We start from the raw sequence: 25,069 nt of genomic DNA on the forward strand, positions 1-25,069 counted from the left end.
AAATTTGCATGCCATGTAGGAGGGGCTGAGAGCACAAGGAGAGGTCTATCTGTTGCTCTCCATGTGGCACCTTTTATTTTAAGAATATAGAGATAGAGACGCTAAACATATTACTTTTTTTAATGCTCATCTTTTATTTAAAAATTTAAACATTTTCTTACATGAAGAATACAATGTTATTTCTTATTTTCTAGATAAACAGCTCATTCGATATGTAGATAATATATAGGAAAATATAAATTTTTAGACTCACTTCCTATATAGGAATTGTAGAACCTACTTATTCTCCTTGTAGGAACTCACATTTCCTAGATAGCAATATACATGGGCTATATAGGAAATGCAAGTCCCTACACAACAAACTTGAAATCTTGACTTCATTCTCCATATAGGAACTTACATTTCCTAGATAGTAATATACATGGGCTATATAGAAAACACAATTTCCTACACAACAAACTTGAAATCCACTTCCTTCTCCATATAGGAACTCAAATTTCCTAGACGGGGGATTATATTGGTTATCAAATTCCCTATATAAAATCAGCTTCGTTCTCTATATAAGGACTGGCATTTCCTAGATAGCTATATAGGAAATACAATTCTCTACATAAAGAGGATAAAATGAGTAATTCTATCTAGTAAAAATCCATGAATTTCCTAGTTTGGTAAGAGTTCACTATATAGAGATTTCCTTGCGATATATTGTTCTTCTACTCCAGTGGAAAGACTGCTTAGCCAACCTAGTTAACTCGCCAGTTCCTCTCCTCGATTATGAGAGGAAGACCGCTTACAGGGGTAGGCAGGTTATTATACGACAGCTGCTCCATGGGATCTACAGGAGTCCACTTGAATCTTCGCACGAGGTGGTGGACGAAGACAAGTATCACCATTCTCGCAAAATCACTGCCCGGACACATGTGAGGACCTCCACCGAAAGGTAGGAACGTGTATGGCCCCGGACCAGTTCCGGAAAAACGAGACGGATCAAAAGTTTTTGGGTTCGGGAAGTGCTTTTCGTCCGAGTGGGAGTAGCAAAAACTTTGAAAGATCTGAAGCAGAACATCCGTTACTAGAAAGGTAAGTAGCGATGATCGGGCGATTGATTGAACAAACGTCGAAAGACCAGGAAATCCACAGAAGAAACCTGGGAAGATCAAAGCCTTGGCGAACTTCTTACCTTCCACCCACGAGGAATTCTAAATCCCCCATATTCGAAATCCTTCAAAGCCACCTTGAACACTCCAAAAACTGGAGATTGTATCCTGAAGGTCTCCTGGATCACGCTCCATGTGTACTTCATTTTTGATAAATCTTCCCAGGTGAGCATCTCCCCTTGCTTTTTAGACTCCGCTATTGCTGTTTGTTCTGCAAAAAATCCGTAATTACAAGGAAGCATACCTGGAGCATAGCAGATTTGTGCTACAAGATCAGTTATAGCTAGGCATATCTGTGTGCTGATCGGTGACTTGAAAGAGCAACAAATGATGTTAGTAATATGCTTTACCTTTGAGAACCTCTTCCTGGCAGCTCGGATTCTCTGATAAAAATTTGCAGGCGAGATAGATGGAAGAAGTATTGGTATCATGGCCAGCAAATAAAAGCGTCACGATGAGATCCACGATTTCTTTTTCACTCAACGGCTTCCCGTCTTCATCCTCGGTTGTGATCAAAGTAGATACCATATCTTTGAACTCCGCCGAATTCCCCTCGTCCACCTCCTTCGGTGTGTGAAAGATCAATTCGCCTAGCAGCTTGTTTAAGCGAGCCCGTGCCACATGTGCTCGGTAATAGCGAGTCCATGGAAGATAGATATGTAATGAGATTATGCCCGGGATGAATGTGTCAAAAAGTATACGAAGCTCTTTCCTCTTTTCCTCGTCTCGAATTACGCCCAGGAGCAGAACGGATGTGACCTCGAATGTATGCGACTTTGCCAGTTTGTAGAGAGTGACTCGATCACGGCCGTGCCACTCTCGGTCGAAGTGTTGTTGCGTGAGCGTGTCGACGGTGGCGACGAACTTCCGCAACGCGTCGGGGTAGAGGCAAGCCATAGCCAGGCGGCGGAGGCGCTTATGGGGAGCTCCGGAGATGGCAACGAGGGAGGTTTCGCCAAGGAGGGAGAGGGTTGATTTGGGCCAAGTTTGTCCGACGAGGGTGCCAACGTTGGAGTTAAGGAAGCGATTGGCGAGAGGTCCATTGAGGAAGACAGTGGGCGAGAAGAAGATGGAAGTTCTGAAGATGTGGCCATATTTGAAGACGCGAGCTGCAACAAACTGGCTTCCTTGGTTGAGTCTATGAGCACGAAAGAATGAGAGACTCTCACCGATGAAAGGGAGGCCAGAGGTGCCTGGCGGAAGAGGGGCTTGGGTTTTGTGCTGCCTAAACACCATCACCACCTTCCACACAAAGAGAGTGGAAATGCCCAAGACAAGCACACCCGTAGCATAGCTATTCCCAAGTAGAGCCTCCATGGCATTAACGCCCCCCAACCCTTTGCACCTTAGTGCCCTTTTAAAACTATCCACCACTAGCTTCTCTCTTCCTAGGCATCCACAAAGTCTTTGGAGTCTCCTTATATTTGTCAACAAATCACACAACTTGGGGTTTCAAATTTTGAAGTTTCAATTCGAAATGATGTCTTACTCTAAATCATTGCCCACTTGTCCACTCTACAAGCGCTTCATACATAGCAGTATCCCTGCATTTCTTTCTCTTCTAGATTCCATTCCATGTTCTTTTGATTCCTCCTCAAGCACATTTGCTTCCCATGGTTAACCTTCCATATGTTCAAGTCCCAACCATGGTGAACTACATGAACAACTCTTAGCTACCTTTGTAACTATATGATGCTTCCTTTTTTGTTTTCAAGGCTTGCTTTTACGCTACTACCTCCTAAATCATTCCAGGAAGAAATGCTAGCATTGTGAAGAAAAGCATTAGATTTCATATTGTTATGACTCGATCAATGTATATGTGCCAAATTTAATTCTTTGACAACTTCACAATCTAAAGCATCATTTTTATTAAAAGTACGTGTGTTAAAACTACTGATCTATTGACATGGAACATAATCTTCAAAGCTTTATGGAGGCTTAATGGTGGGCCTTCTTTGGGAAGTAATGATAATGCCAATATAGGGACGATTCAACAACCTAAGGAGGGGTCCAACAACACCAACTACCTCAACAGGGTCAAGTTCTTCAAAACCCATACAAAACATGTTAGCAATCATATAATATATGGAATCACATCCTTCTCCATTATTATACTTGTAAGGGGCCAACTCCTTCCAAAACCGATTGGGAAATTATGAGCAAACATATATCATTAAAATACCCCTTATAATGGATATATGCATAGAAATTAATTAAGCTATATAAAATTTAAAAAGTCAACTCTTGAAAATAGCATGCAAGCATCTCCACATTTAAAATCACCCTCCAAAAGCTGGCATGATTGATTATTTATAAGGTCACCTACATAAGAGTCCAATAGAGTCGTAAAATTTGTCATGTGATAATAATCATCTTGATTTTCCCTTTAAGATTATTAAATCCATAAATGGCATAAAACATTACTAGGTATAAAATATGTTTAATACATCATGCATATACCCTAATGGCTCTCACCTAGCTTTTCCATTAAGTTTCCTATTTAACTTCCCATTTATCTACTACTAAGACCCTTAATCTCAAGAAATCATACCATACAAGGTCTTTGTTTGCTTGGGTGTAGCCATTTTTGGTGAGGTTCAGGGCATTTTCTATATATATAAGTATCTTGCTTGACCCATAACTTATGCATTGCTCAACAGGATTCAGCAAACTTTGTCTTCAAGTTATAGTACACATCCCAAACTTTAACATGAGACCACAAAAGTATGGAATAACAATTTAGAAAGAGACCGTTAAAGCATTACAAGTGCTATGTTGCACGTGAAGCATGCATCCTATCGAGTATAGGAAATAGAAATTTATTCAAAAACATCAAAATTTATATGCACCATACCTCTAGGGCATTAAAAGAGAATCCTAACCGTAACCCTAAGGGGTTCACATGTATATCTTCATGTTCATGTTCAATACGACTTAGTGTACAGGTAGCTATATCATGTGCACTCCTCTCTCTCTCTCTCTCTCACTTCTGCTATCATGGTATCAAAGCACTAGGTGCTCCTAAGCCCTTGCATCTTGTCAAGGCACAAAGCCTTCCTTCATCCTTTAAGAGAGACTTTCCATTGAGAGAGAGTTAAGCCCTTGCTCTGTCAAGGCATAAGCCCTCCTTTCGAGGCACCTTCTTCACATCTTCAGATCTTTCTATAAAGATCAAGCTCCTCTTTGAAATGGCTCAGACAACCCCATCATTCCGAGCTATGGAGAGAGACATATGATTATTTTCGTGTTAATTTTCTTTCGATTAGAAACATAGACTCAGTCTTCTCTCTGTCTTGAGTGTTGTTGTGTAAGGGATTAAGGTTCAAAGGTTTCCCCAACCTTTCTCTGTGAGAGTTTAATTGAGGAAAAGAATATAATAGGGTAGATTATTTTTGTCTTGAGTGTTGTGTAAGGGATTAAGGTTCAAAGGTTTCCCTAACCTTTCTCTGTGAGAGTTCAATTGAGGAAGAGAGTATAATAGAGTAGATTAGACTCTCTATGAGAGCCTATTCAAATATGGCTTCAACAAAGCTCCATTCAATCCCTTCACAAGCACCTGTGGCCATCTTCAACACAGCAAGCAGGTCTACAACAACTTGACTCAAAAGCAACACAAGTAGCAACAACCCTAAATGCTTGGCCAACCAAGTGTCTCCCTTCAAGACTCCTACGAGCTTCCTCAACTCCTCCTATAGCAACACCTTCTGCAACTAAGGCTCCAGTGAGCCTCTGCAATACAAACAAGGCCCAACATGCATGCAAACAGCTGCAGTGACACCTGAGCATGCCGACAGAACTCAATAGTCAAAGCAGCGACCTTCCTTAGCACTATGGTCTCAGCATAGCTGACAAGTCCAAAGGCGACTCTTCAACGAGCCCTCTTAGTGCCTCCACGTCAAAGCACATACAAGACTTCAACATCAAAGTGCCTCCATCCTTCAAGCTCCTCTGACCAACACAAGCTTCAAGTCTACATGTATACACGACCTCCATGTGTTGACAGTGCCTCGTCAAGAACAGTGATGGTAACACTACGTTCCAACACCTTGCCCAAGTATGCCACGGCCATCCACCTAGTAGTGTCACCTCCCAGGATCACTATCTCCTTCACGCACTTGTCATCATTGTCGACATCCATTCTGGTATCGTCTTCACGAGCTGCAGCTCGAGGCAGCCGGGATCTGGCAATGAACTAGCTACCACCATCTTGTGAAATGGCTTCAAGGTGGATTGCAAGCTTGCCAAACTACTAATAGACTCCCCGCATCCAGCTCTTGAAGGATTTTGAATCCTACTTGTGCGACTCAATGAACTAGCTACCACCATCTTGTGAAATGGCTTCAAGGTGGATTGCAAGCTTGCCAAACTACTAGTGTAGGCAATGAACTAGCTACCACCATCTTGTGAAATGGCTTCAAGGTGGATTGCAAGCTTGCCAAACTACTAATAGACTCCCCGCATCCAGCTCTTGAAGGATTTTGAATTCTACTTGTGCGACTCAAGAGCACCAACCCTAGTGCAGGCTAAGAAGCAGGCTACATTAGCGTTAGCTTGCATAGCCTCAGAGTCTCCACGGCTTGAACAATGACCTCAGAGTTCTACCCTCTACTCATCTCCACACAGCCACGGACAACCTCTACACATGACTCTACCCGGGCCTCCTCCACTCACAACCACTCCGAACAAACACTGTAGAAACTCCAAGCGGGCCAACCGAAACATCAACTTCCATCAACATATATTCCCTCCGAATCCATGTAGTTTCTGGAAAATTTTGTCAAAATCTTCTCCTCCATAGCCAATTGCCACATGGAGGATAGGATTTGACACGTGGCCTTATCCATGCCATGTCATTTGACATGTGGATGTGCCATGTCATCAATGGGCACCATCGTGCCACATCATTACCCCGATCTTGTAAGCCATGTCATCATCCCTGATTGTAGATACCACATAAGCAACTAGACCATTGCCACATGATCAGGTTGCCAACTCAGCCCTAGGTTCCATCACCTTGTACAATCAACATCCAAGACATCAACAAGTTCCATGTCATCACTACATGCCTAGTCAGCATGCCACATCATTAGGGCCATGTGTCCATGCTAGTCACACCTAGCCTATCTATGTGAACGCACAGTCTGCATAGTCAGCACTACCATGTGGCAGAGTGCCAACCAGTTGCCTCCAAATAGGCACACCTTTCCACAACACATGTGACCCATAGTGCCACATCATCATTTTGATCACCCTCTTGGGATCAAAGTTCGGCCTATTCTTCAGGGAGCCATAACTTTTGATCCACGAGGAATTTCACAGTGATCCAAAAAGCAAAAATGATTGCCAGACTGTGCTCTACGCGTTGACCACCTCGGATCTACCATATGACTTTTCTACATGTCATCATAATTGAATCCTCATCATCGAAACCACCTCTTGTAACATTGCAACCATCCAGCACATAAAAATGAAAGAACTAAAATTCATTTTGTTACATTTGATGCTTCGCCGCATAGTCTAGTTCTAGACTAGTACATCCATAAAGGAGATCCAACTCCACCAATCCAAATAATTCATTGCCACAAATGTTACCCGATTAATTCCCCTGCAATGGTCCCATCGAATCTATCATCAGTGTACCCATTCACACATCTGGCACCAGCTCATTCTCTTGGCATTTGGTAGTTCACCAATTTAGTGTGACACTTGGCAATGATCTTACATATGCATTGCATTGTTGACCAAGCATTAAACACCGTTTTTCCCTTAGTGTCATGCACAACCATCAAATAACATGGTCCTAGGTGTGTTATTCGAACAAGTACTTATCGAATGGGGACGCTACTTTGCACGCAAGTCAATACCACCTAAGTTGAGGTGCATGCAAAGTATTGTGCCCATCAGATATGATTTGCATGGTCAATCATGCATTATACACCGTTTTTCCCCTAGTGTTATGCACCACCATCAGAAACTGTGCTCCCAGGTGTGTTATCTGAACAAGTACTTATGGGATAGGTGTGCCGCTTTGCATGCAGGTCAATACCATCTGGGTTGAGGTGTGTGCAAATTACTGTGCCCATTGGATATGCTTTTCTCTGTCGCCCAAGCATTAAACAATGTTTTTGCCTTGGTGTCATGCACAAGCACAAAAAAACACGGTCCTAGGTATGTTATTCGAACAAGTACTTATTGGATGGGAGCGCCACTTTGCACGCAAGTCAATACCACCTAGGTTGAGAAATGTGCAAAGTATCATGCCCACTGGATATGATTTTCATGGTCATTCAAGCATTATACACCATTTTTCCCCTAGTGTTATGCACCACCGTTAAAAAACGCGCTCCCAGGTGTGCTATCTGAACAAGTACTTATAGGATGGGCACGCCACTTTGCATGTACGTCAATACCACTTGGGTTGAGGCACATGCAAAGTATTATGCCCATCGGATATGCTTTGCATTGTCGACCAAATATTAAACACCGTTTTTGCCTTAGTGACATGCACAAGCATCAAAAAATACCGTCCTAGATGTGTTATCCAAACAAGTACTTATTGGATGGGAGCACCACTTTGTACACAAGTCAATACCACCTAGGTTGAGGCATCTGTAAAGTATTATGCCCATCAGATATGATTTACATCATTGATCACATATTATATACTATTCCCTCCCTAGTGTTATGCACACCCGTCTAAAAATGCGCTCTTAGGTGTGTTATGCACAATCGTTAGAAAACACGCTCTTAGGTGTGTTATCCAAACAAGTGCTTATGGGATGGATGCACCACTTTGCATGCAAGTAAATACCGCATAGTTTGAGGTGCGTGCAAAGTATTGTGCCCATCAAATAGGCTTTACATTATCGATCAAGGATTAAACACTATTTTTGCCTCATTGTGATGCACTTCCATCAAAAAACACGCTCCTAGGTGTGTTATCCGAACAAGTACTTATTGGATTGGTGTGCCACATTGCATGCAACTCAATACCACCTACGCTGAGGTGCATGAAAATTATTCTGCCCATTTGATATGCTTTGTATAGTCGATCAAGAATTAAACACCATTTTTGCCTTTGTGTCATGCACAACCATAAAAAAAACACGGTCCTAGGTGTATTATTCGGACAAGTACTTATTGGATGGGGGGACCACTTTGCACCACCGTCACAAAAAGAACTCCCAGGTGGGTGAGTAAAGCAATGATGACTAATATAGCAATGACTGCTTAACATAGTAGGTCAATATAGTAGTGAGTCAATATAGCAGTAATGAGACTAGTGATGAGATTAAATATAGCAGGACTGATAAAGCAACAGGTTACAAGCCATTGCATTAGCCTTAAGGTGGGGGTTTACCTTTGAAGTGATAGTTGTGAGTTCATTAATGACCATGTGGTGTTAGATGAGCTGGGTGGGGGTGGGTGGCCAACTGCTAGTCCATATGTCAGTCGATTGCGTTATAAAGCAGCGACTGGCTGAGTTGCTGTGCTGTTCATAAAGTAGTGGATCATAGTCTGGCTCAATCGCACCGATTGGTTTTTGGTGCTCTTTGAATATTTTTTAGCTTTTTACAAGGTTTGTGAGAAAACATGGGTGCTATACTACTTATTCTACCTACACAAATAAAAAAAGGCACAAAAAGCAACAACTTTAAAGCATCAAACGGGAGATTTTCAAGGGGGTGGCTAAGAACTCATGCTAGTGTCACTGAATCTGGTCCAAATTCATTTTTTAGTGTTTGTAAGTGAGGTGTGATACCACACACACTATCAATCATCCCTACTAGCTATTACTATAATGTGACAACAAAAACACACAAAACAAGCTCAAATGGGTGCAAAACACTCTATGGACAAAAGTGGTAGTTTGTACGATCAAGAATTAAACACCGTTTTTGCCTTTGTGTCATGCACAACCATAAAAAAACATGGTCCTAGGTGTCTTATTCGAACTTTTTCTCTCTAGACACTTTTAGTGTCTTAACACAATACACCCACATGGAATTCCTGGGCAGCAAAATATGGAATTCCACGTGGAATTCCTGGGCAGCAAAATATGGAATTCCACGTTTTCGGGGTTTATGATGCTAAACGCTTTTTGTCAATAAAATGACTTTTGTCAATAAAAGCTCGCTAACTCGCTTTAAAAAAACTCGCCATAAAGAATTTCCCGCCATGCATTGGGCATCTCCACATATTTGGTTGCATAGCATATGCCCACATACATGATGATCATCATAGAAAATTGGATGTTAAGTCACATAAATTATGTATCATGGTTGGCTTCAGTGAAGGAAGCAAAGCATACAAGTTGGATGATCCCATTAGCCAAAAATTTATAATCTCTAGACATGCATTTTTAAATGAAGAATCAGAATGGAAAACATCAAATACACAGGAGATGGTCACGCTTATTACTCAGTCACCTACATAGAAGGTTGATGAAGAAGATCAAGAATTGCCCAAACATTGGAAAACACTATTTTAGCTTGTATGACCATATAAGTTTGGCTTTTTATGTGTAGATCATGGAACATGCTCTTTGAGAAAAAGATATGAAAATTTTAAAAATCCTCGTATGTCAGTCTAGAAAAACGTGTGTTAATATGAGTTCATCATGCATATACAAAAATCCAAGCATTTTCTAGTTCAACTTTTATGCTCTTACTGTTAAAATGAGGGATGGAGCACTCCTAATCTAGATACATGAAGAGCAAGATGATCAACAAGGATCAAAGCACCATGAAAGAGACATAAAGTAGGCTGCAACACTCAATCTATTGCAATGTATATCATCAACAATACATAATAGGCTTCTCATATAGAGAGAGCCCTTAGAATAGTCAACACTTGTGGGATCCTCTGATCCACATCTCTCGTTGTGGATATCCTTGATCCACATCTCCACATCATGTAGTCCACATCCTAGGGTGGCTACTTTAATTCTTTCCTATACCATACCTTAGCCTCTAATATGTTCTCATGGCACTATATCTCAACACCTCCCCTTGGTGCCATGATCCATTGGCTACTGCAAGGTGGTCAGATGTGAGTTACATGATCAAATTCTCCCCTGGGTGCTTACATGGCTACTCTTAGGTGGTCATGTTTGATTTACAAATGTGTGGACTGAAGGTGGCAAGGCTTTTTCTTCTCAATACATGTTGTTCTTGTCATTTTGCTTATGGCTTGATGATGACTCCACGTAGTTGACCTGCTAGTTCTTCAATTTGCATTCTTCTTCCTTGTGTCCCAGCTTCTTGCAATGGTGACACTTTGGTTTGTTCTTTAGTCTCTGTAGTTACTTTGATAGTGACCCATCCTTCCGCAATGTTAACACTTCGTTGATGTTTTACCGAACAATGCTTGTTCCTCATTATTGATGCTGAGTGTTGATGTAGATGTCAATGTCGATGCCTTCAAATCTCTTTCTTTTTCAAGAAGAGAGGATACACATTCATCAAACTTTGGATTTGGCATATTCTTCAAAGTGATTGTCAATGTGTTGTACTCTGCAGGCATGCTTTTAAGGAGGATTGCCAGTGCATCCTTTTCCCATACTTTTGCATTTATCTCTTCTAGTTGGGTCATAATGCTTTTGATTTTGTTGACAAATTGTGCCATGGATTCATTGAAGCTCATGTGCAAACCATAGAATTCAATCTTAAGATGAATTTCTTAGTTTTTGGCTTTTGTACCAAACACTGTGTTCAACTCATGCCATGCATCTTTGGCATGATCCTTGGAGTCTATATGATGAATTATGTTTGGACCCAAGTGCAAACCAATGAGTGATAGTGCTGCTTCATCTTTTTCCTTCCAGGAATCATTTTGTACAGTACACAAACGTTAATCATAAAGCCTAATCACCTCTAATCACTCATTACCTTTGGTAGGTGGTAGTTAACTACCAGCATGGTGTAATCTTAGCTACCATCATAGACCTGGCTGGTAATCTTAGATGCCACCTCGATGGAATCCTAGTCCACACCACCGACCACCACCACTGGCGGAAGGTGGCAATAATTACCACAAACATAAATCATGAAGCCTAATCACCTCTAATCACTCATTACCATGCAAAGTAGTACTTACGCCTTGAATTAATCAAAATTTGGGCCAACCACTGCGGTGAGTCTCACCTTGACAGTTCCATTTTCTTCAATGTTTTGTTTGATATCCATCTCGGGAATTTCTTTATCCCTTATAGTCGGGCTACAAAATTAAGCCTCCAATATTCCATTCCTATAACCTTTTCTCTTCTATCCCTCTTGACCATTTCTTTCTCCCTTGCACTCTTTCTACAACTTCTATCCCCGCTCATAATGGCAAAAATGATGTTTAATGCTTGATCGACCATGCACATCATGTTTGTATGGGCACAATACTTTGTACATGCCTCAACCTAGGTGGTATTGAGTTGCATGAAAAGTGGTGCACCCATCCCGTAAGTACTTGTTTGGATAACACACCTGGGAGCACGTTTTTGCCTTAGTGACATGCACAAGCATCAAAAAATACCGTCCTAGATGTGTTATCCAAACAAGTACTTATTGGATGGGAGCACCACTTTGTACACAAGTCAATACCACCTAGGTTGAGGCATCTACAAAGTATTATGCCCATCAGATATGCTTTACATCATTGATCACACATTATATACTATTCCCTCCCTAGTGTTATGCACACCCGTCAAAAAATGCGCTCTTAGGTGTGTTATGCACAATCGTTAAAAAACACGCTCTTAGGTGTGTTATCCAAACAAGTGCTTATGGGATGGATGCACCACTTTGCATGCAAGTAAATACCGCCTAGTTTGAGGTGCATGCAAAGTATTGTGCCCATCAAATAGGCTTTGCATTATCGATCAAGGATTAAACACTATTTTTGTCTCATTGTGATGCACTTCCATCAAAAAACACGCTCCTAGGTGTGTTATCCGAACAAGTACTTATTGGATTGGTGTGCCACATTGCATGCAACTCAATACCACCTATGCTGAGGTGCATGACAATTATTCTGCCCATTTGATATGCTTTGTATGGTCGATCAAGAATTAAACACCATTTTTGCCTTTGTGTCATGCACAACCATAAAAAAACCACGGTCCTAGGTGTATTATTCGAACAAGTACTTATTGGATGGGGGCACCACTTTGTGTGTAAGTCAATACCACCTATTTTGAGGTGTGTGCAAAGTATTGTGTCCATCGGATATGATTTGCATGGTCTATCACGCATTATACACCGTTTTTCCCCTAGTGTTATGCACCACCGTCAAAAAAAGCACTCCCAGGTGGGTGAGTAAAGCAATGATGACTAATATAGCAATGACTGCTTAACATAGTAGGTCAATATAGCAATGAGTCAATATAGCAGTAATGAGACTAGTGATGATATTAAATATAGCAGGACTGATAAAGCAATAGGTTACAAGCCATTGCATTAGCCTTAAGGTGGGGGTTGACCTTTGAAGTGATAGTTGTGAGTTCATTAACGGGTGATAGTTGTGAGTTCATTAACGACCATGTGGTGTTAGATGAGCTGGGTGGGGGTGGGTGGCCAACTGCTAGTCCATATGTCAGTCGATTGCGTTAGAAAGCAGTGACTGGCTAAGTTGCTGTGCTGTTCATAAAGTAGTGAATCACAATCTGGCTCAATTGCACCAATTGGTTTTTGGTGCTCTTTGAATATTTTTTAGCTTTTTACAAGGTTTGTGAGAAAACATGGGTGCTATACTACTTATTCTACCTACACAAATAAAAAAAGGCACAAAAAGCAACAACTTTAAAGCATCAGATGGGAGATTTTCAAGGGGGTGGCTAAGAACTCATGCTAGTGTCACTGAATCTAGTCCAAACTCATTTTTTAGTGTTTGTAAGTGAGGTGTGACACCACACACACTATCAATCATCCCTACTAGCTAAACAAAAACACACAAAACAAGCTCAAATGGGTGCAAAACACTCTATGGACAAAAGTGGTAGTTTGTACGATCAAGAATTAAACACCGTTTTTGCCTTTGTGTCATGCACAACCATAAAAAAACATGGTCCTAGGTGTGTTATTCGAATAAGTACTCATTGGATGGGGGCGCAACTTTACGTGTAAGTCAATACCACCTATTTTGAAGCGTGTGCAAAGTATTGTGCCCATTGAATATGATTTGTATGGTCGATCACACTCAATACCATCTAGGTTAAGGTGCATGCAAAGTATTGGTCCCATCGGATATGCTTTGCATGGTCGATCACGCATTATACACCATTTCCCCCCTAGTGTTATGCACACTCGTCAAAAAACGTGCTCCCAGGTGTGTTATCCAAACAAGTACTTACAGGATGGGTGCGCCACTTTTCATGCAACTCAATACCACCTAGGTTGAGGCATGTACAAAGTATTGTGCCCATACAAACATGATGTGCATGGTCGATCAAGCATTAAACATCATTTTTGCCATTATGAGCGGGGATAAAAGCTGTAGAAAGAGTGCAAGGGAGAAAGAAATGGTCAAGAGGGATAGAAGAGAAAAGGTTATAGGAATGGAATATTGGAGGCTTAATTTTGTAGCCCGACTATAAGGGATAAAGAAATGCCCGAGATGGATATCAAACAAAACATTAAAGGAAATGGAACTGTCAAGGTGAGACTCACCACAGTGGTTGGCCCAAATTTTGATTAATTCAAGGCGTAAGTACTACTTTGCATGGTAATGAGTGATTAGAGGTGATTAGGCTTCATGATTTATGTTTGTGGTAATTATTGCCACCTTCCGCCAGTGGTGGTGGTCGGTGGTGTGGACTAGGATTCCATCGAGGTGGCATCTAAGATTACCAGCTAGGTCTATGATGGTAGCTAAGATTACACCATGCTAGTAGTTAACTGCCACCTACCAAAGGTAATGAGTGATTAGAGGTGATTAGGCTTCATGATTAACGTTTGTGTACTGTACAAAATGATTCCTGGAAGGAAAAAGATGAAGCAGCACTATCACTCATTTGTTTGCACTTGGGTCCAAACATAATTCATCATATAGACTCCAAGGATCATGCCAAAGATGCATGGCATGAGTTGAACATAGTGTTTGGTGCAAAAGCCAAAAACTAAGAAATTTATCTTAAGATTGAATTCTATGGTTTACACATGAGCTTCAATGAATCCATGGCACAATTTGTCAACAAAATCAAAAGCATTATGACCCAACTAGAAGAGATAAATGCAAAAGTATGGGAAAAGGATGCACTGGCAATTCTCCTTAAAAGCATGCCTGCAGAGTACAATGCACTGACAATCACTTTGAAGAATATGCCAAATCGAAAGTTTGAGGAATGTGTATCCTCTCTTCTTGAAAAAGAAAGAGATTTGAAGGCATCGACATTGACATCTACATCAACACGCAGCATCAATAATGACGAACAAGCATTGTTCGGTAAAACATCAACGAAGTGTTACCATTGCGGAAGGATGGGTCACTATCAAAGTAACTACAGAGAACACCTATTTCATTAATTTTGGACTTTTTGTGTTGTTTTTGGACGAAGCCCAAAAATCCTTCCCAAATGAAAACTTTACTTTATGAAAATATCCTTTCCAAATCAAAATTTTACTTTCTAAAAAGTTTCTTCCCAAATCAAAAGTTCACTTTGTGGCACTGTCATATTCACATAAAAATATTGTTTTTTCAATCTATACTTTTGCACCAACATGCAAGAATTTGAAATAATCCTATATTAGAAATTCTAGCTATATCTAAGTTATTTGTTAATTTAATTATTTTTAATATTTTTCCTTGACGTTTTTCCTTCCCAAATCAAAAGTTCACTTTGTGGCTCTATCATATTCACATACAAATATTGTTTTTTCAATCTATACTTTTACACCAACATGCAAGAATTTGAAATAATCCTATATTAGAAATTCTAGCTATATCTAAGTTATTTGTTAATTTAATTATTTTAAATATTTTTCCTTGACGTTTTTCATTGACATGATAAATTTATAAATCCATGAAAGGAGACTTAAATATTTCATGAAAATAACATTGTCACTCGGCAATATGCACAAAATTTAACAAAACTTTTAATAAATAGAAAGAAGACATGATGCCATAAGACCAAAGAGGGATAATAGCAATTGTAGCTAAATTATGTATATGATTACATTGAGAGACGTTGCTCTTAGCTACAGTCTTTATATCCAAAATGATATAGATTGAACATATGTTTACAATTTAAATTGTTGCTCTTAAAGAGCCTCAATTCGTGCCATCTGCATAATTTGACACCCCATTGTCTTATTGCTCAATGTCACGACAGTCCCTTGCCAGTTGCCATCTGCATAATTTGACCTAGGCTTGTCTTGCCAAGCCTTGCCCCTTGGGTGCATTGACTCCCCATTGTCTTATTGCTCAATGCGATAGTCCCTTGCCAGGTGCCATCTGCATTAACTCCCTGTTGTCTTGCCAAGCCTTGACCCTTGGGTGACATCCAGTGCAAAATACAGGTGCCATCTGCATTAACTCCCACAAGTTATCTTGCCAAGCCTTGCCCCTTGGGTGCATTGACTCCCCATTGTCTTATTGCTCAATGTGATAGTCCCTTGCCAGGTGCCATCTGCATTAACTCCCTATTGTCTTGGCAAGCCTTGACCCTTGGGTGACATCCAGTGCATATTTTGACTCTTATTTGACATACGAGGTGATGACTCTGATTATAATTGTCTTGGATTGGCTCCTTGCCTAGTACCCAAATAAAATCCTTCTGAATCAATGGACTTCAATACAAAGCTTTAATCATGGACATTCTTCATTTGCGCTATCTCCTTCTACTTCCTCCATGGCGAGCATCCTTAAAAATTCGTGTATGACCCTTGGGTGACATCCAGTGCAAAATACAGGTGCCATCTGCATTAACTCCCACAAGTTATCTTGCCTACCCTTGCCCCTTGGGTGCATTGACTCCCCATTGTCTTATTGCTCAATGTGATAGTCCCTTGCCAGGTGCCATCTGCATTAACTCCCTATTGTGTCTTGGCAAGCCTTGACCCTTGGGTGACATCCAGTGCATATTTTGACTCTTATTTGACATACGAGGTGATGACTCTGATTATAATTGTCTTGGATTGGCTCCTTGCCTAGTACCCAAATAAAATCCTTCTGAATCAATGGACTTCAATACAAAGCTTTAATCATGGACATTCTTCATTTGCGCTATCTCCTTCTACTTCCTCCATGGCGAGCATCCTTAAAAATTCGTGTATATGCAAAATAGTTTGCTGTGGTATTTTTATTTTTCCTTCTACCTCATATCCCATGTGCTTCTTTGATTTCTTTGCCCTTGAATGCCAAGACACTATGATTGTCTCTGTCGAAACTTGAGAGACTGCTTCATCATTTGGGACCCACTCCTTCATTATACAATTAGTATATAATGTGTTGTTATCCATATTCTCCTTCCTGCCCTTTGGCTCATACCATACCGCTGTAAATGTTGTAGCTCTCCCTTGGTCATCTCTTTGCACATCAACTACTTTTGCAACCCAAAACTTCACATTCTCATATTCATCATCCGATGGCCGAACCACAACAAAACAATCAACCTCTATATCTACTTGTGGCATAAACTCTCTCTTCTTCGGTCCACAATATGGACGTGGGAGTAATGATACAAAATCATTTTCAAAGACTGGAGCTGGGCGCAAATCGTTATGAACATTTGGCCAAAACATATTGCATTCTTCCTTGACATCCTTTGAGCCTCGCATTCTCTCAAGGTCCTTTATTAAATTTCGTGTCTTGTTAATTACAGTGGTAGTGTGTTCTCTCCAAGCAAGCTTCGAATCAGGATATCTCTGGAGATTTCCTCTTTGTATGTAATAAATGCTTTTAATCCATCTATTTCACAATTAGACCTCTCATTAAATTCTTGTATAGGAGCCCATGTTGGATACCTTTCCTTGCTGGGAATTGAAGTTAAGAGACTGTAAGGTTCTTCAGGTTCCCATTTTGTATCATGAGAATACTGTTGCCATTGCATTACGGGTTTTTCATCTTTTAAAAAAAAACGAAAGTAGTGTGGATTGGTATGACCTGTCAATGCATCACCACCCGTTTGTATGAAAGGTAGAATGAAGCTCTTCCAATCATACATTCTTTCGAGCCTCTCACATACTGTACTTTCCTTACGACCACCAACTTGCCTGCCACATCTTCTTACCAAGTCATCTATTGTCTCCACATCCTTGCATTTAAGCTCCCTTGAGACTGTGCTAAAAACTTGATCGATATCCTCATGTGTATGCCCAACATACAAAAATCCACATTCGACCTCATTGAAGATTCGATGAGCAACTAGCATGGAGCAGAAGGCAAACATAAGTACATTCTTATTTTCTCGCCAGCAATTATCAGCTTGTATTCTCAAAGTCGGTGGCAGGCGACCTTTTTCTGCATGTACATTGCGAATTGCCTTCATAATAGATGTTACAACCTGATTGCTATCATGTAGATGCAAGGAATCAATCCATATATCTGCAAAGAACTTAATTCCATGCACTAACACTCCACATAGATGTGTCTTTAGAAAGTGCTTTCCTTGTAATTTAGGTGGAGTGGCAACAAAACGAGGCAATGTTGTTGTATTCTGATCCATGCCATCTACAATAAGACACATGTAGTCATCAGGATGCGAAATAGCTTGCTCCTTCCAAAATGCATATTTTTGTCTGGAATGTCGAATAAGGTCATGATGAGATTTTCGGTTTTTTTTGTATAATTCCCTTTGATTTGGACATGTTGCACTCTCAATCGCTCGCTTTAAATCATCACAGACATTGCACTTTGACATTTTTTGCCTCCTTGGGATTTTAACATATCCAAAGTTCTTCTTCCAAAGAGTATACAAAGTATGAGAAGAAGCTACAGCATCCCCTCTTTGCCTTTGCTTTTCTGCAATAGAGTCAAATACTTCGAGCTTTGTCAAGCCCATTGGAAGGTGCATTTCAGTGATCGCGTCACCGTTAGGGAGTTTGGTAGATATATGGGGTTGAGGCAAAGCATTTTCATGTATGAAGTCTTGTAAAATTGCTGCTGCCCTGACAGTTGAGATTCTTGATTTGGACCTTCCTCTATTACCGTGAATGCTAAATTTGTTGCCGCCCTTTGCCTTGGTGACTAAATCCCAATATGTACCATGGGATAATCCAGTAATATTGCGATATGCCTTATTGCAAATCCTTTTTCCATTTACGAGAGGTTTTACCTTTTGTCTTGAACTTAGCCTTTTATTGCCATTCTGAAGAAAGCAAGAGAGACTTGTGAGAAGGTATTCATTTCTTTCGCTTCCCCTTCTTTGCCACACGTGTCCTCTACATTCCCTGATGTCTGCAAGATCAATGAAGCGCATACATCTTCGCTTGCAACATAGATATCCCAATGCATTTAACATGTTCTCCTCCTTCATTACTCTCTTCCTCTTTGGTTGCTTTTGTGGATCTGCCTGGATTCTCTTTCTCTTCATGCATATGTATGACCGTTTTCGTTCCTCGTACACATTGTTATCTGTATTTATGCACTTCTTCTCCTCACATTTGTTTGTAACCAAGCATCCATGATTGGTCGTTGCATCCTTGTTCATATCACAATCAAAGTTAAATACTGAATAATCCTCTGTTGATCTCATCCTCATTTTTAACATACTCTTAGGACCATTCAATGAATTCAATATTCTACGAGAGTATTGAGAACCTTGAAACTCTTCCACTCCTGAGAGAACATCACTCATTGGGACATCTTGCATGGATTTCACAAATCCACAACCTTGATTGACACCAGGTTTGTTAATATGCATGAACTCATCCACACTTGACAAGACATCGCTATTGAAACCTTTGCCCTTCTCACTGTGCAAGAATTCATCCACCCCAGATAAGGCTTCGCTTCTAAAATCATTTTGTTTCTTGGAACCAATGAACTCATCCACTCCAGATAAGATGTCACTTCTATAATTGAGTATATTGAAATCATCCACATTTGAAGTGATAGAGCCTGGCACATGGGCACGCTTTTTAGGTCCTTTGATATTGTAGTATGCGTTGTCTTTATCATTGAAAACCACGTGCCTCTTTCTCATGTTTAAAAATTGCATGCTCCATCTCATATTCTTGCCTACCTCATAGTAGGGATCACATAAGGATGTTATGTTATCAACCATACCATCATCAGTGACTTTTAGAATCCTCATCTGCGCAAATGACCATTGCTCCACTTGTTCAAATCCCAATACTTCACCTTCTGCTACAATCTTATTTGCAAATGATCTCATTTGTAGAATGTCCCCTATAGTAAAATCCAAGGTGGTGCACTTTGTATTCTTGATAATGTCTGTTGCATAAGTCTCATCTTTGTCCCATGCTATAAATGATTTGTTGGATGTATTGTAGGGCATAACATCTCCAAGTGTTTCCATATCTCCACATTTATACTTTAGCTCAACATGTGCGCTAAGAATCTTTGATACAGTAACTGCTACCTTATCTTCGCCAAGTCTTCGAAAGTGGCAAAGAGAATTGGGATCACTATCATGGATTGTAGCAAATGCAACTGCTTCTCTTTTGCTACATAAAATCACATCCATCCCTGGAACAAAATCTATAGCCATCTCCTTTGTGAGAGTCCTTCGCAAGCAAGCTGCAGTGGCAACAATTACATAAATATTAGTCTCTTTTTAATAATCTACTTATTTATTATAATTTTTAATTAGTACTTAATTTATTAGTGGGAGAAGTTATGCGATCAAATACTCATCAGATGGACATGCCAAGTTATCCTTTGCATGGTCAATCTAGCATTAAATACTATTTTTGCTCTAGTGTCATGCACATCCGTAAAAAAACATGAGCCTACTAGGTACGTTATCCAATCAAACACTAGGTACGGATGCGGGTGCCACTTTGCATGTAAGTCAATTCCACCTAGTTGAGGTGTACAAAAAGTGTTGTGCCCATCGGATATGCTTTGCATGGTCCATCGAGCATTAAATACTATTTTTGCTCCTATCATGCACATCCATAAAAAAAACACGCTGCTAGGTGTGTTATCCGATTAAGTACTTATGCGATGGGAATGCCACTTTGCATGTAAGTCAATTCCACCTAGTTGAAGGTGTGTGCAAAGTATTGTGCCCATCCAATATGCTTTGCATTGTCGATCAAGCATAACACACTATTTCTGCCTTACTGTCATGCACAACCATATAAAAACATGGCCATAGGTGTGTTATTCAAATAAGTACTTATCAGATGGGGGCTCCACTTTGCACGCAAGTCCGTTTTAACTACATTGAGGTGCATGCAAAGTATTGTCACCATCGGATATGATTTGCATGGTCGATCACGCATTATACACCATTTTTTCCCTAATGATATGCACATTCGCACAAAAACACGCCATTAGGTGTGTTATCTGACCAAGTACTTATCGGATGGGTGTGCCTCATTGAGAACATTTCAATACCACCTAGGTTGAGGCGTAAAAAAAGTTTTGTGCCCATTGGATATCCTTTGCATGGTCGATCGAGCATTAAATACCATTTTTGCCTTAGTGCCATGCACATTCGTCAAAAAACGCAGTCCTAGATGTGTTATTCAGACTAGTACTTATCGGATGGGGGCTCCAGTTTGCACGCAAGTCTGTTTCAACTAGGTTGAGGTGTGTGCAAAGTATTGTCACCATCAGATATGATTTGCATGGTCGATCACGCATTATACACCGTTTTTCCCTAGTGGTATGCACATCCGCAAAAAAACACGCCCTTAGGTATGTTATCTGACCAAGTACTTATCGGATGGGTGTACCTCTTTGACAAAATTTTAATACCACCTAGGTTGAGGTATAAGAAAAGTATTATGCCCATCGGATATGCTTTGCATGGTCGATCGAGCATTAAATACCATTTTTGCCTTAGTGCCATGCACATTCGTAAAAAAACACGCTGCTAGGTGTGTTATCCGATCAAGAACTTATGCAATGGGAATGCCACTTTGCATGTGAGTCAATTACAACTAGTTGAAGATGTGTGCAAATTATCGTGGCCATCCAATATGATTTCCATGGCTGATTGAGCATTAAATACCATTTTTGCCTTAGTGCCATGCACATCCGTAAAAAAACACGCTGCTAGGTGTGTTATCTGATCAAGCACTTATGCGATGGGCGTGCCACTTTGCATGTAAGTCAATTACACCTAGTTGAAGGTGTGTGCAAAGTATTGTGTTCATCGGATATGCTTTGTATTGTCGATCGAGCATAACACATTGTTTCTGCCTTAGTGTCATGCACAACCATATAAAAATACGGCCATAGGTGTGATATTCAAATAAGTACTTATCAGATGGGGGATCCACTTTGCACGCAAGTTCGTTTCAACTACGTTGAGGTGCATGCAACGTATTGTCACCATCAAATATGATTTGCATGGTCGATCACGCATTATATACTATTTTTTTCCTAATGATATGCACATCCGCAAAAAAACACGCCATTAGGTGTGTTATTTGACCAAGTACTTATCGGATGGGTGTGCCTCATTGAGAACATTTCAATACCACCTAGGTTGAGGCGTACGAAAAGTTTTGTGCCCATCGGATATCCTTTGCATGGTCTATCGAGCATTAAATACTATTTTTACTCTAGTGTCATGCACATCCGTCAAAAAACACGTTTCTAGGTATGTTATAGGATCAAGCACTTATGGGATGGGCATGCCACTTTGCATGTAAGTCGATTCTAGCTAGTTGAAGGTGTGTGCAAAGTATCGTGCCCATCGGATATGCTTTGCATGGTCGATCGAGCATTAAATACCATTTTTGCCTTAGTGCCATGCACATCCGTAAAAAAACACGCTGCTAGGTGTGTTATTTGATCAAGCACTTATGCGATGGGCGTGCCACTTTGCATGTAAGTCAATTACACCTAGTTGAAGGTGTGTGCAAAGTATTGTATTCATCGGATATGCTTTGCATTGTCGATCAAGCATAACACACCGTTTTTGCCTTAGTGTCATGCACAACCATATAAAAACACGGCCATAGGTGTGTTATTCAAATAAGTACTTATCAGATGGGGGCTCCACTTTGCACGCAAGTCCGTTTTAACTACATTGAGGTGCGTGCAAAGTATTGTCACCATCGGATATGATTTGCATGGTCGATCACGCATTATACACCATTTTTTTCCTAATGATATGCACATCCGCAAAAATACACGCCATTAGGTGTGTTATCTGACCAAGTACTTATCGAATGGGTGTGCCTCATTGAGAAAATTTCAATACCACCTAGGTTAAGGCGTAAGAAACGTTTTGTGTCCATCGGATATGCTTTGCATGGTCGATCGAGCATTAAATACTATTTTTGCTCTAGTGTCATGCACATCCGTCAAAAAACACGTTGCTAGGTATGTAATCCAATCAAGCACTTATGGGATGCGCGTGCCGCTTTGTATATAAGTCTATTCCACCTAGTTGAAGGTGTGTGCAAAGTATCGTGCCCATCGGATATGCTTTGCATGGTGGATCGAGCATTAAATACCATTTTTGCCTTAGTGCCATGCACATCCGTAAAAAAACACGCTACTAGGTGTGTTATCTGACCAATTACATATCGGATGGGTGTGCCTCATTGCGAACATTTCAATACCACCTAGGTTGAGGCATACGAAAAGTTTTGTGCCCATCGGATATGCTTTGCATGGTCGATCGAGCATTAAATACTATTTTTGCTCTAGTGTCATGCACATCCGTCAAAAAACACGCTTCTAGGTATGTTATCCGATCAAGAACTTATGGGATGGGCGTGCCACTTTGCATGTAAGTCGATTCCACCTAGTTGAAGTTGTGTGCAAAGTATTGTGCCCATCGGATATGCTTTGCATTGTCGATCAAGCATAAAACACCGTTTTTATCTTAGTGTCATGCACATTCGTAAAAAAACGCAGTCCTAGATGTGTTATTCAAACTAGTACTTATCGGATAAGGGCTCCAATTTGCATGCAAGTCCGTTTCCACTAGGTTGAGGTGTGTGCAAAGTATTGTCACCATCGGATATGATTTGCATGGTTGATCACGCATTATACACCGTTTTTTTCCTAGTGGTATGCACATCCGCAAAAAAACACGCCCTTAGGTATGTTATCTGACCAAGTACTTATCGGATGGGTGTGCCTCTTTGACAACATTTTAATACCACCTAGGTTGAGGTATGAGAAAAGTATTATGCCCATCGGATATGCTTTGCATGGTCGATCGAGCAGTAAATACCATTTTTGCCTTAGTGCCATGCACATCCGTAAAAAAACATGCTGCTAGGTGTGTTATCCGATCAAGCACTTATGCGATGGGAATGCCACTTTGCATGTAAGTCAATTCCACCTAGTTGAAGGATCGTGCCAATCGCGGATATGCTTTGCATGGTCGATCGAGCATTAAATACCATTTTTGCCTTAGTGCCATGCACATCCGTTAAAAAACACACTTCTACGTTTGTTATCTGATCAAGCACTTATGCGATGGGCGTGCCACTTTTCATGTAAGTCAATTCCACCTAGCTGAAGGTTTGTGCAAAGTATTGTGCCCATCGGATATGCTTTGCATGGTCGATCGACCATTAAATACTATTTTTGCTCTAGTTTCATGCACATCCGTAAAAAAACACGCTGATAGGTATGTTATCCAATCAAGCACTTACGGGATGGGCGTGCCACTTTGCATGTAAGTCAATTCCACCTAGTTAAAGGTATGTGCAAAGTATTGTGCCCATCGGATATGCTTTGCATGGTTGATCGAGCATTAAATACCATTTTTGCCTTAGTGCCATGCACATCCGTAAAAAAATACGATGCTAGGTGTGTTAGTTGATCAAGCACTTATGCGATGGGCGTGCCACTTTGCATGTAAGTTAATTCCACCTAGTTGAAGGTGTGTGCAAAGTATTGTGCCCATCGGATATGCTTTGCATTGTCGATCAAGCATAACACACTGTTTTTGCCTTAGTGTCATGCACAACCATATAAAAACACGGCCATAGGTGTGTTATTCAAATAAATACTTATCAGATGAGGCCTCCACTTTGCACGCAAGTCCGTTTTAACTACGTTGAGGTGCGTGCAAAGTATTGTCACCATCGGATATGATTTACATGGTCGATCACGCATTATACACCGTTTTTTCCCTAGTGGCATGCACATTCGCAAAAAAACACGCCCTTAGGTATGTTATCTGACCAAGTACTTATCAGATGGGTGTGCCTCTTTGACAAAATTTTAATACAACCTAAGTTGAGGTATAGGTAAAGTATTATGCCCATCAGATATGCTTTGCATGGTCGATCGAGCATTAAATTCCATTTTTGCCTTAGTGCCATGCACATCCGTAAAAAAACACGCTGCTAGGTGTGTTATCCGATCAAGCACTTATGCGATGGGCGTGCCACTTTTCATGTAAGTCAATTCCACCTAATTTAAGGTGTGTGCAAAGTATTGTGCCCATCGGATATGCTTTGCATGGTCGATCGACCATTAAATACTATTTTTGCTCTAGTTTCATGCACATCCGTAAAAAAACACGCTGATAGGTATGTTATCCAATCAAGCACTTACGGGATGGGCGTGCCACTTTGCATGTAAGTCAATTCCACCTAGTTAAAGGTATGTGCAAAGTATTGTGCCCATCGGATATGCTTTGCATGGTTGATCGAGCATTAAATACCATTTTTGCCTTAGTGCCATGCACATCCGTAAAAAAATACGATGCTAGGTGTGTTATCTGATCAAGCACTTATGCGATGGGCGTGCCACTTTGCATGTAAGTTAATTCCACCTAGTTGAAGGTGTGTGCAAAGTATTGTGCCCATCGGATA

The 25,069-nt window shown here is 40.6% G+C and overlaps 1 protein-coding gene across 1 annotated transcript; it reads right to left on the reverse strand.

Moving 5' to 3' along the window:
• Positions 1-461: 461 nt before the first annotated feature.
• LOC147903923 (cytochrome P450 716B2-like) lies at positions 462-2,462 on the reverse strand. The gene is made up of 3 exons (XM_087372806.1): positions 1,508-2,462; positions 1,181-1,368; positions 462-1,052 (listed from the first exon to the last, which is right to left on the reverse strand). The coding sequence occupies exons 1-3, from the start codon at positions 2,391-2,393 to the stop codon at positions 744-746; spliced, it is 1,383 nt and encodes a 460-aa protein (XP_087228932.1). The 5' UTR covers positions 2,394-2,462; the 3' UTR covers positions 462-743.
• Positions 2,463-25,069: the final 22,607 nt, after the last annotated feature.

Source organism: Dipteris shenzhenensis, chromosome 3 (genome assembly GCF_047967505.1).
Source record: "Dipteris shenzhenensis isolate YYH24624 ecotype China chromosome 3, Dip_SZ_1.0, whole genome shotgun sequence".
In the NCBI taxonomy this organism is placed as follows: Eukaryota; Viridiplantae; Streptophyta; class Polypodiopsida; order Gleicheniales; family Dipteridaceae; genus Dipteris; species Dipteris shenzhenensis.

Excerpts from the sequence above, each read along its gene's own strand:
- LOC147903923 (XM_087372806.1), bottom strand. The coding sequence starts at position 2,393 with ATGGTGTTTAGGCAGCACAAAACCCAAGCCCCTCTTCCGCCAGGCACC. Across the intron at positions 1,369-1,507 it reads CCAGGAAGAGGTTCTCAAAG|AACAAACAGCAATAGCGGAG; the intron begins GTAAAGCATATT and ends GATTTTTTGCAG. Across the intron at positions 1,053-1,180 it reads GAATTCCTCGTGGGTGGAAG|ATCTTTCAAAGTTTTTGCTA; the intron begins GTAAGAAGTTCG and ends GTTCTGCTTCAG.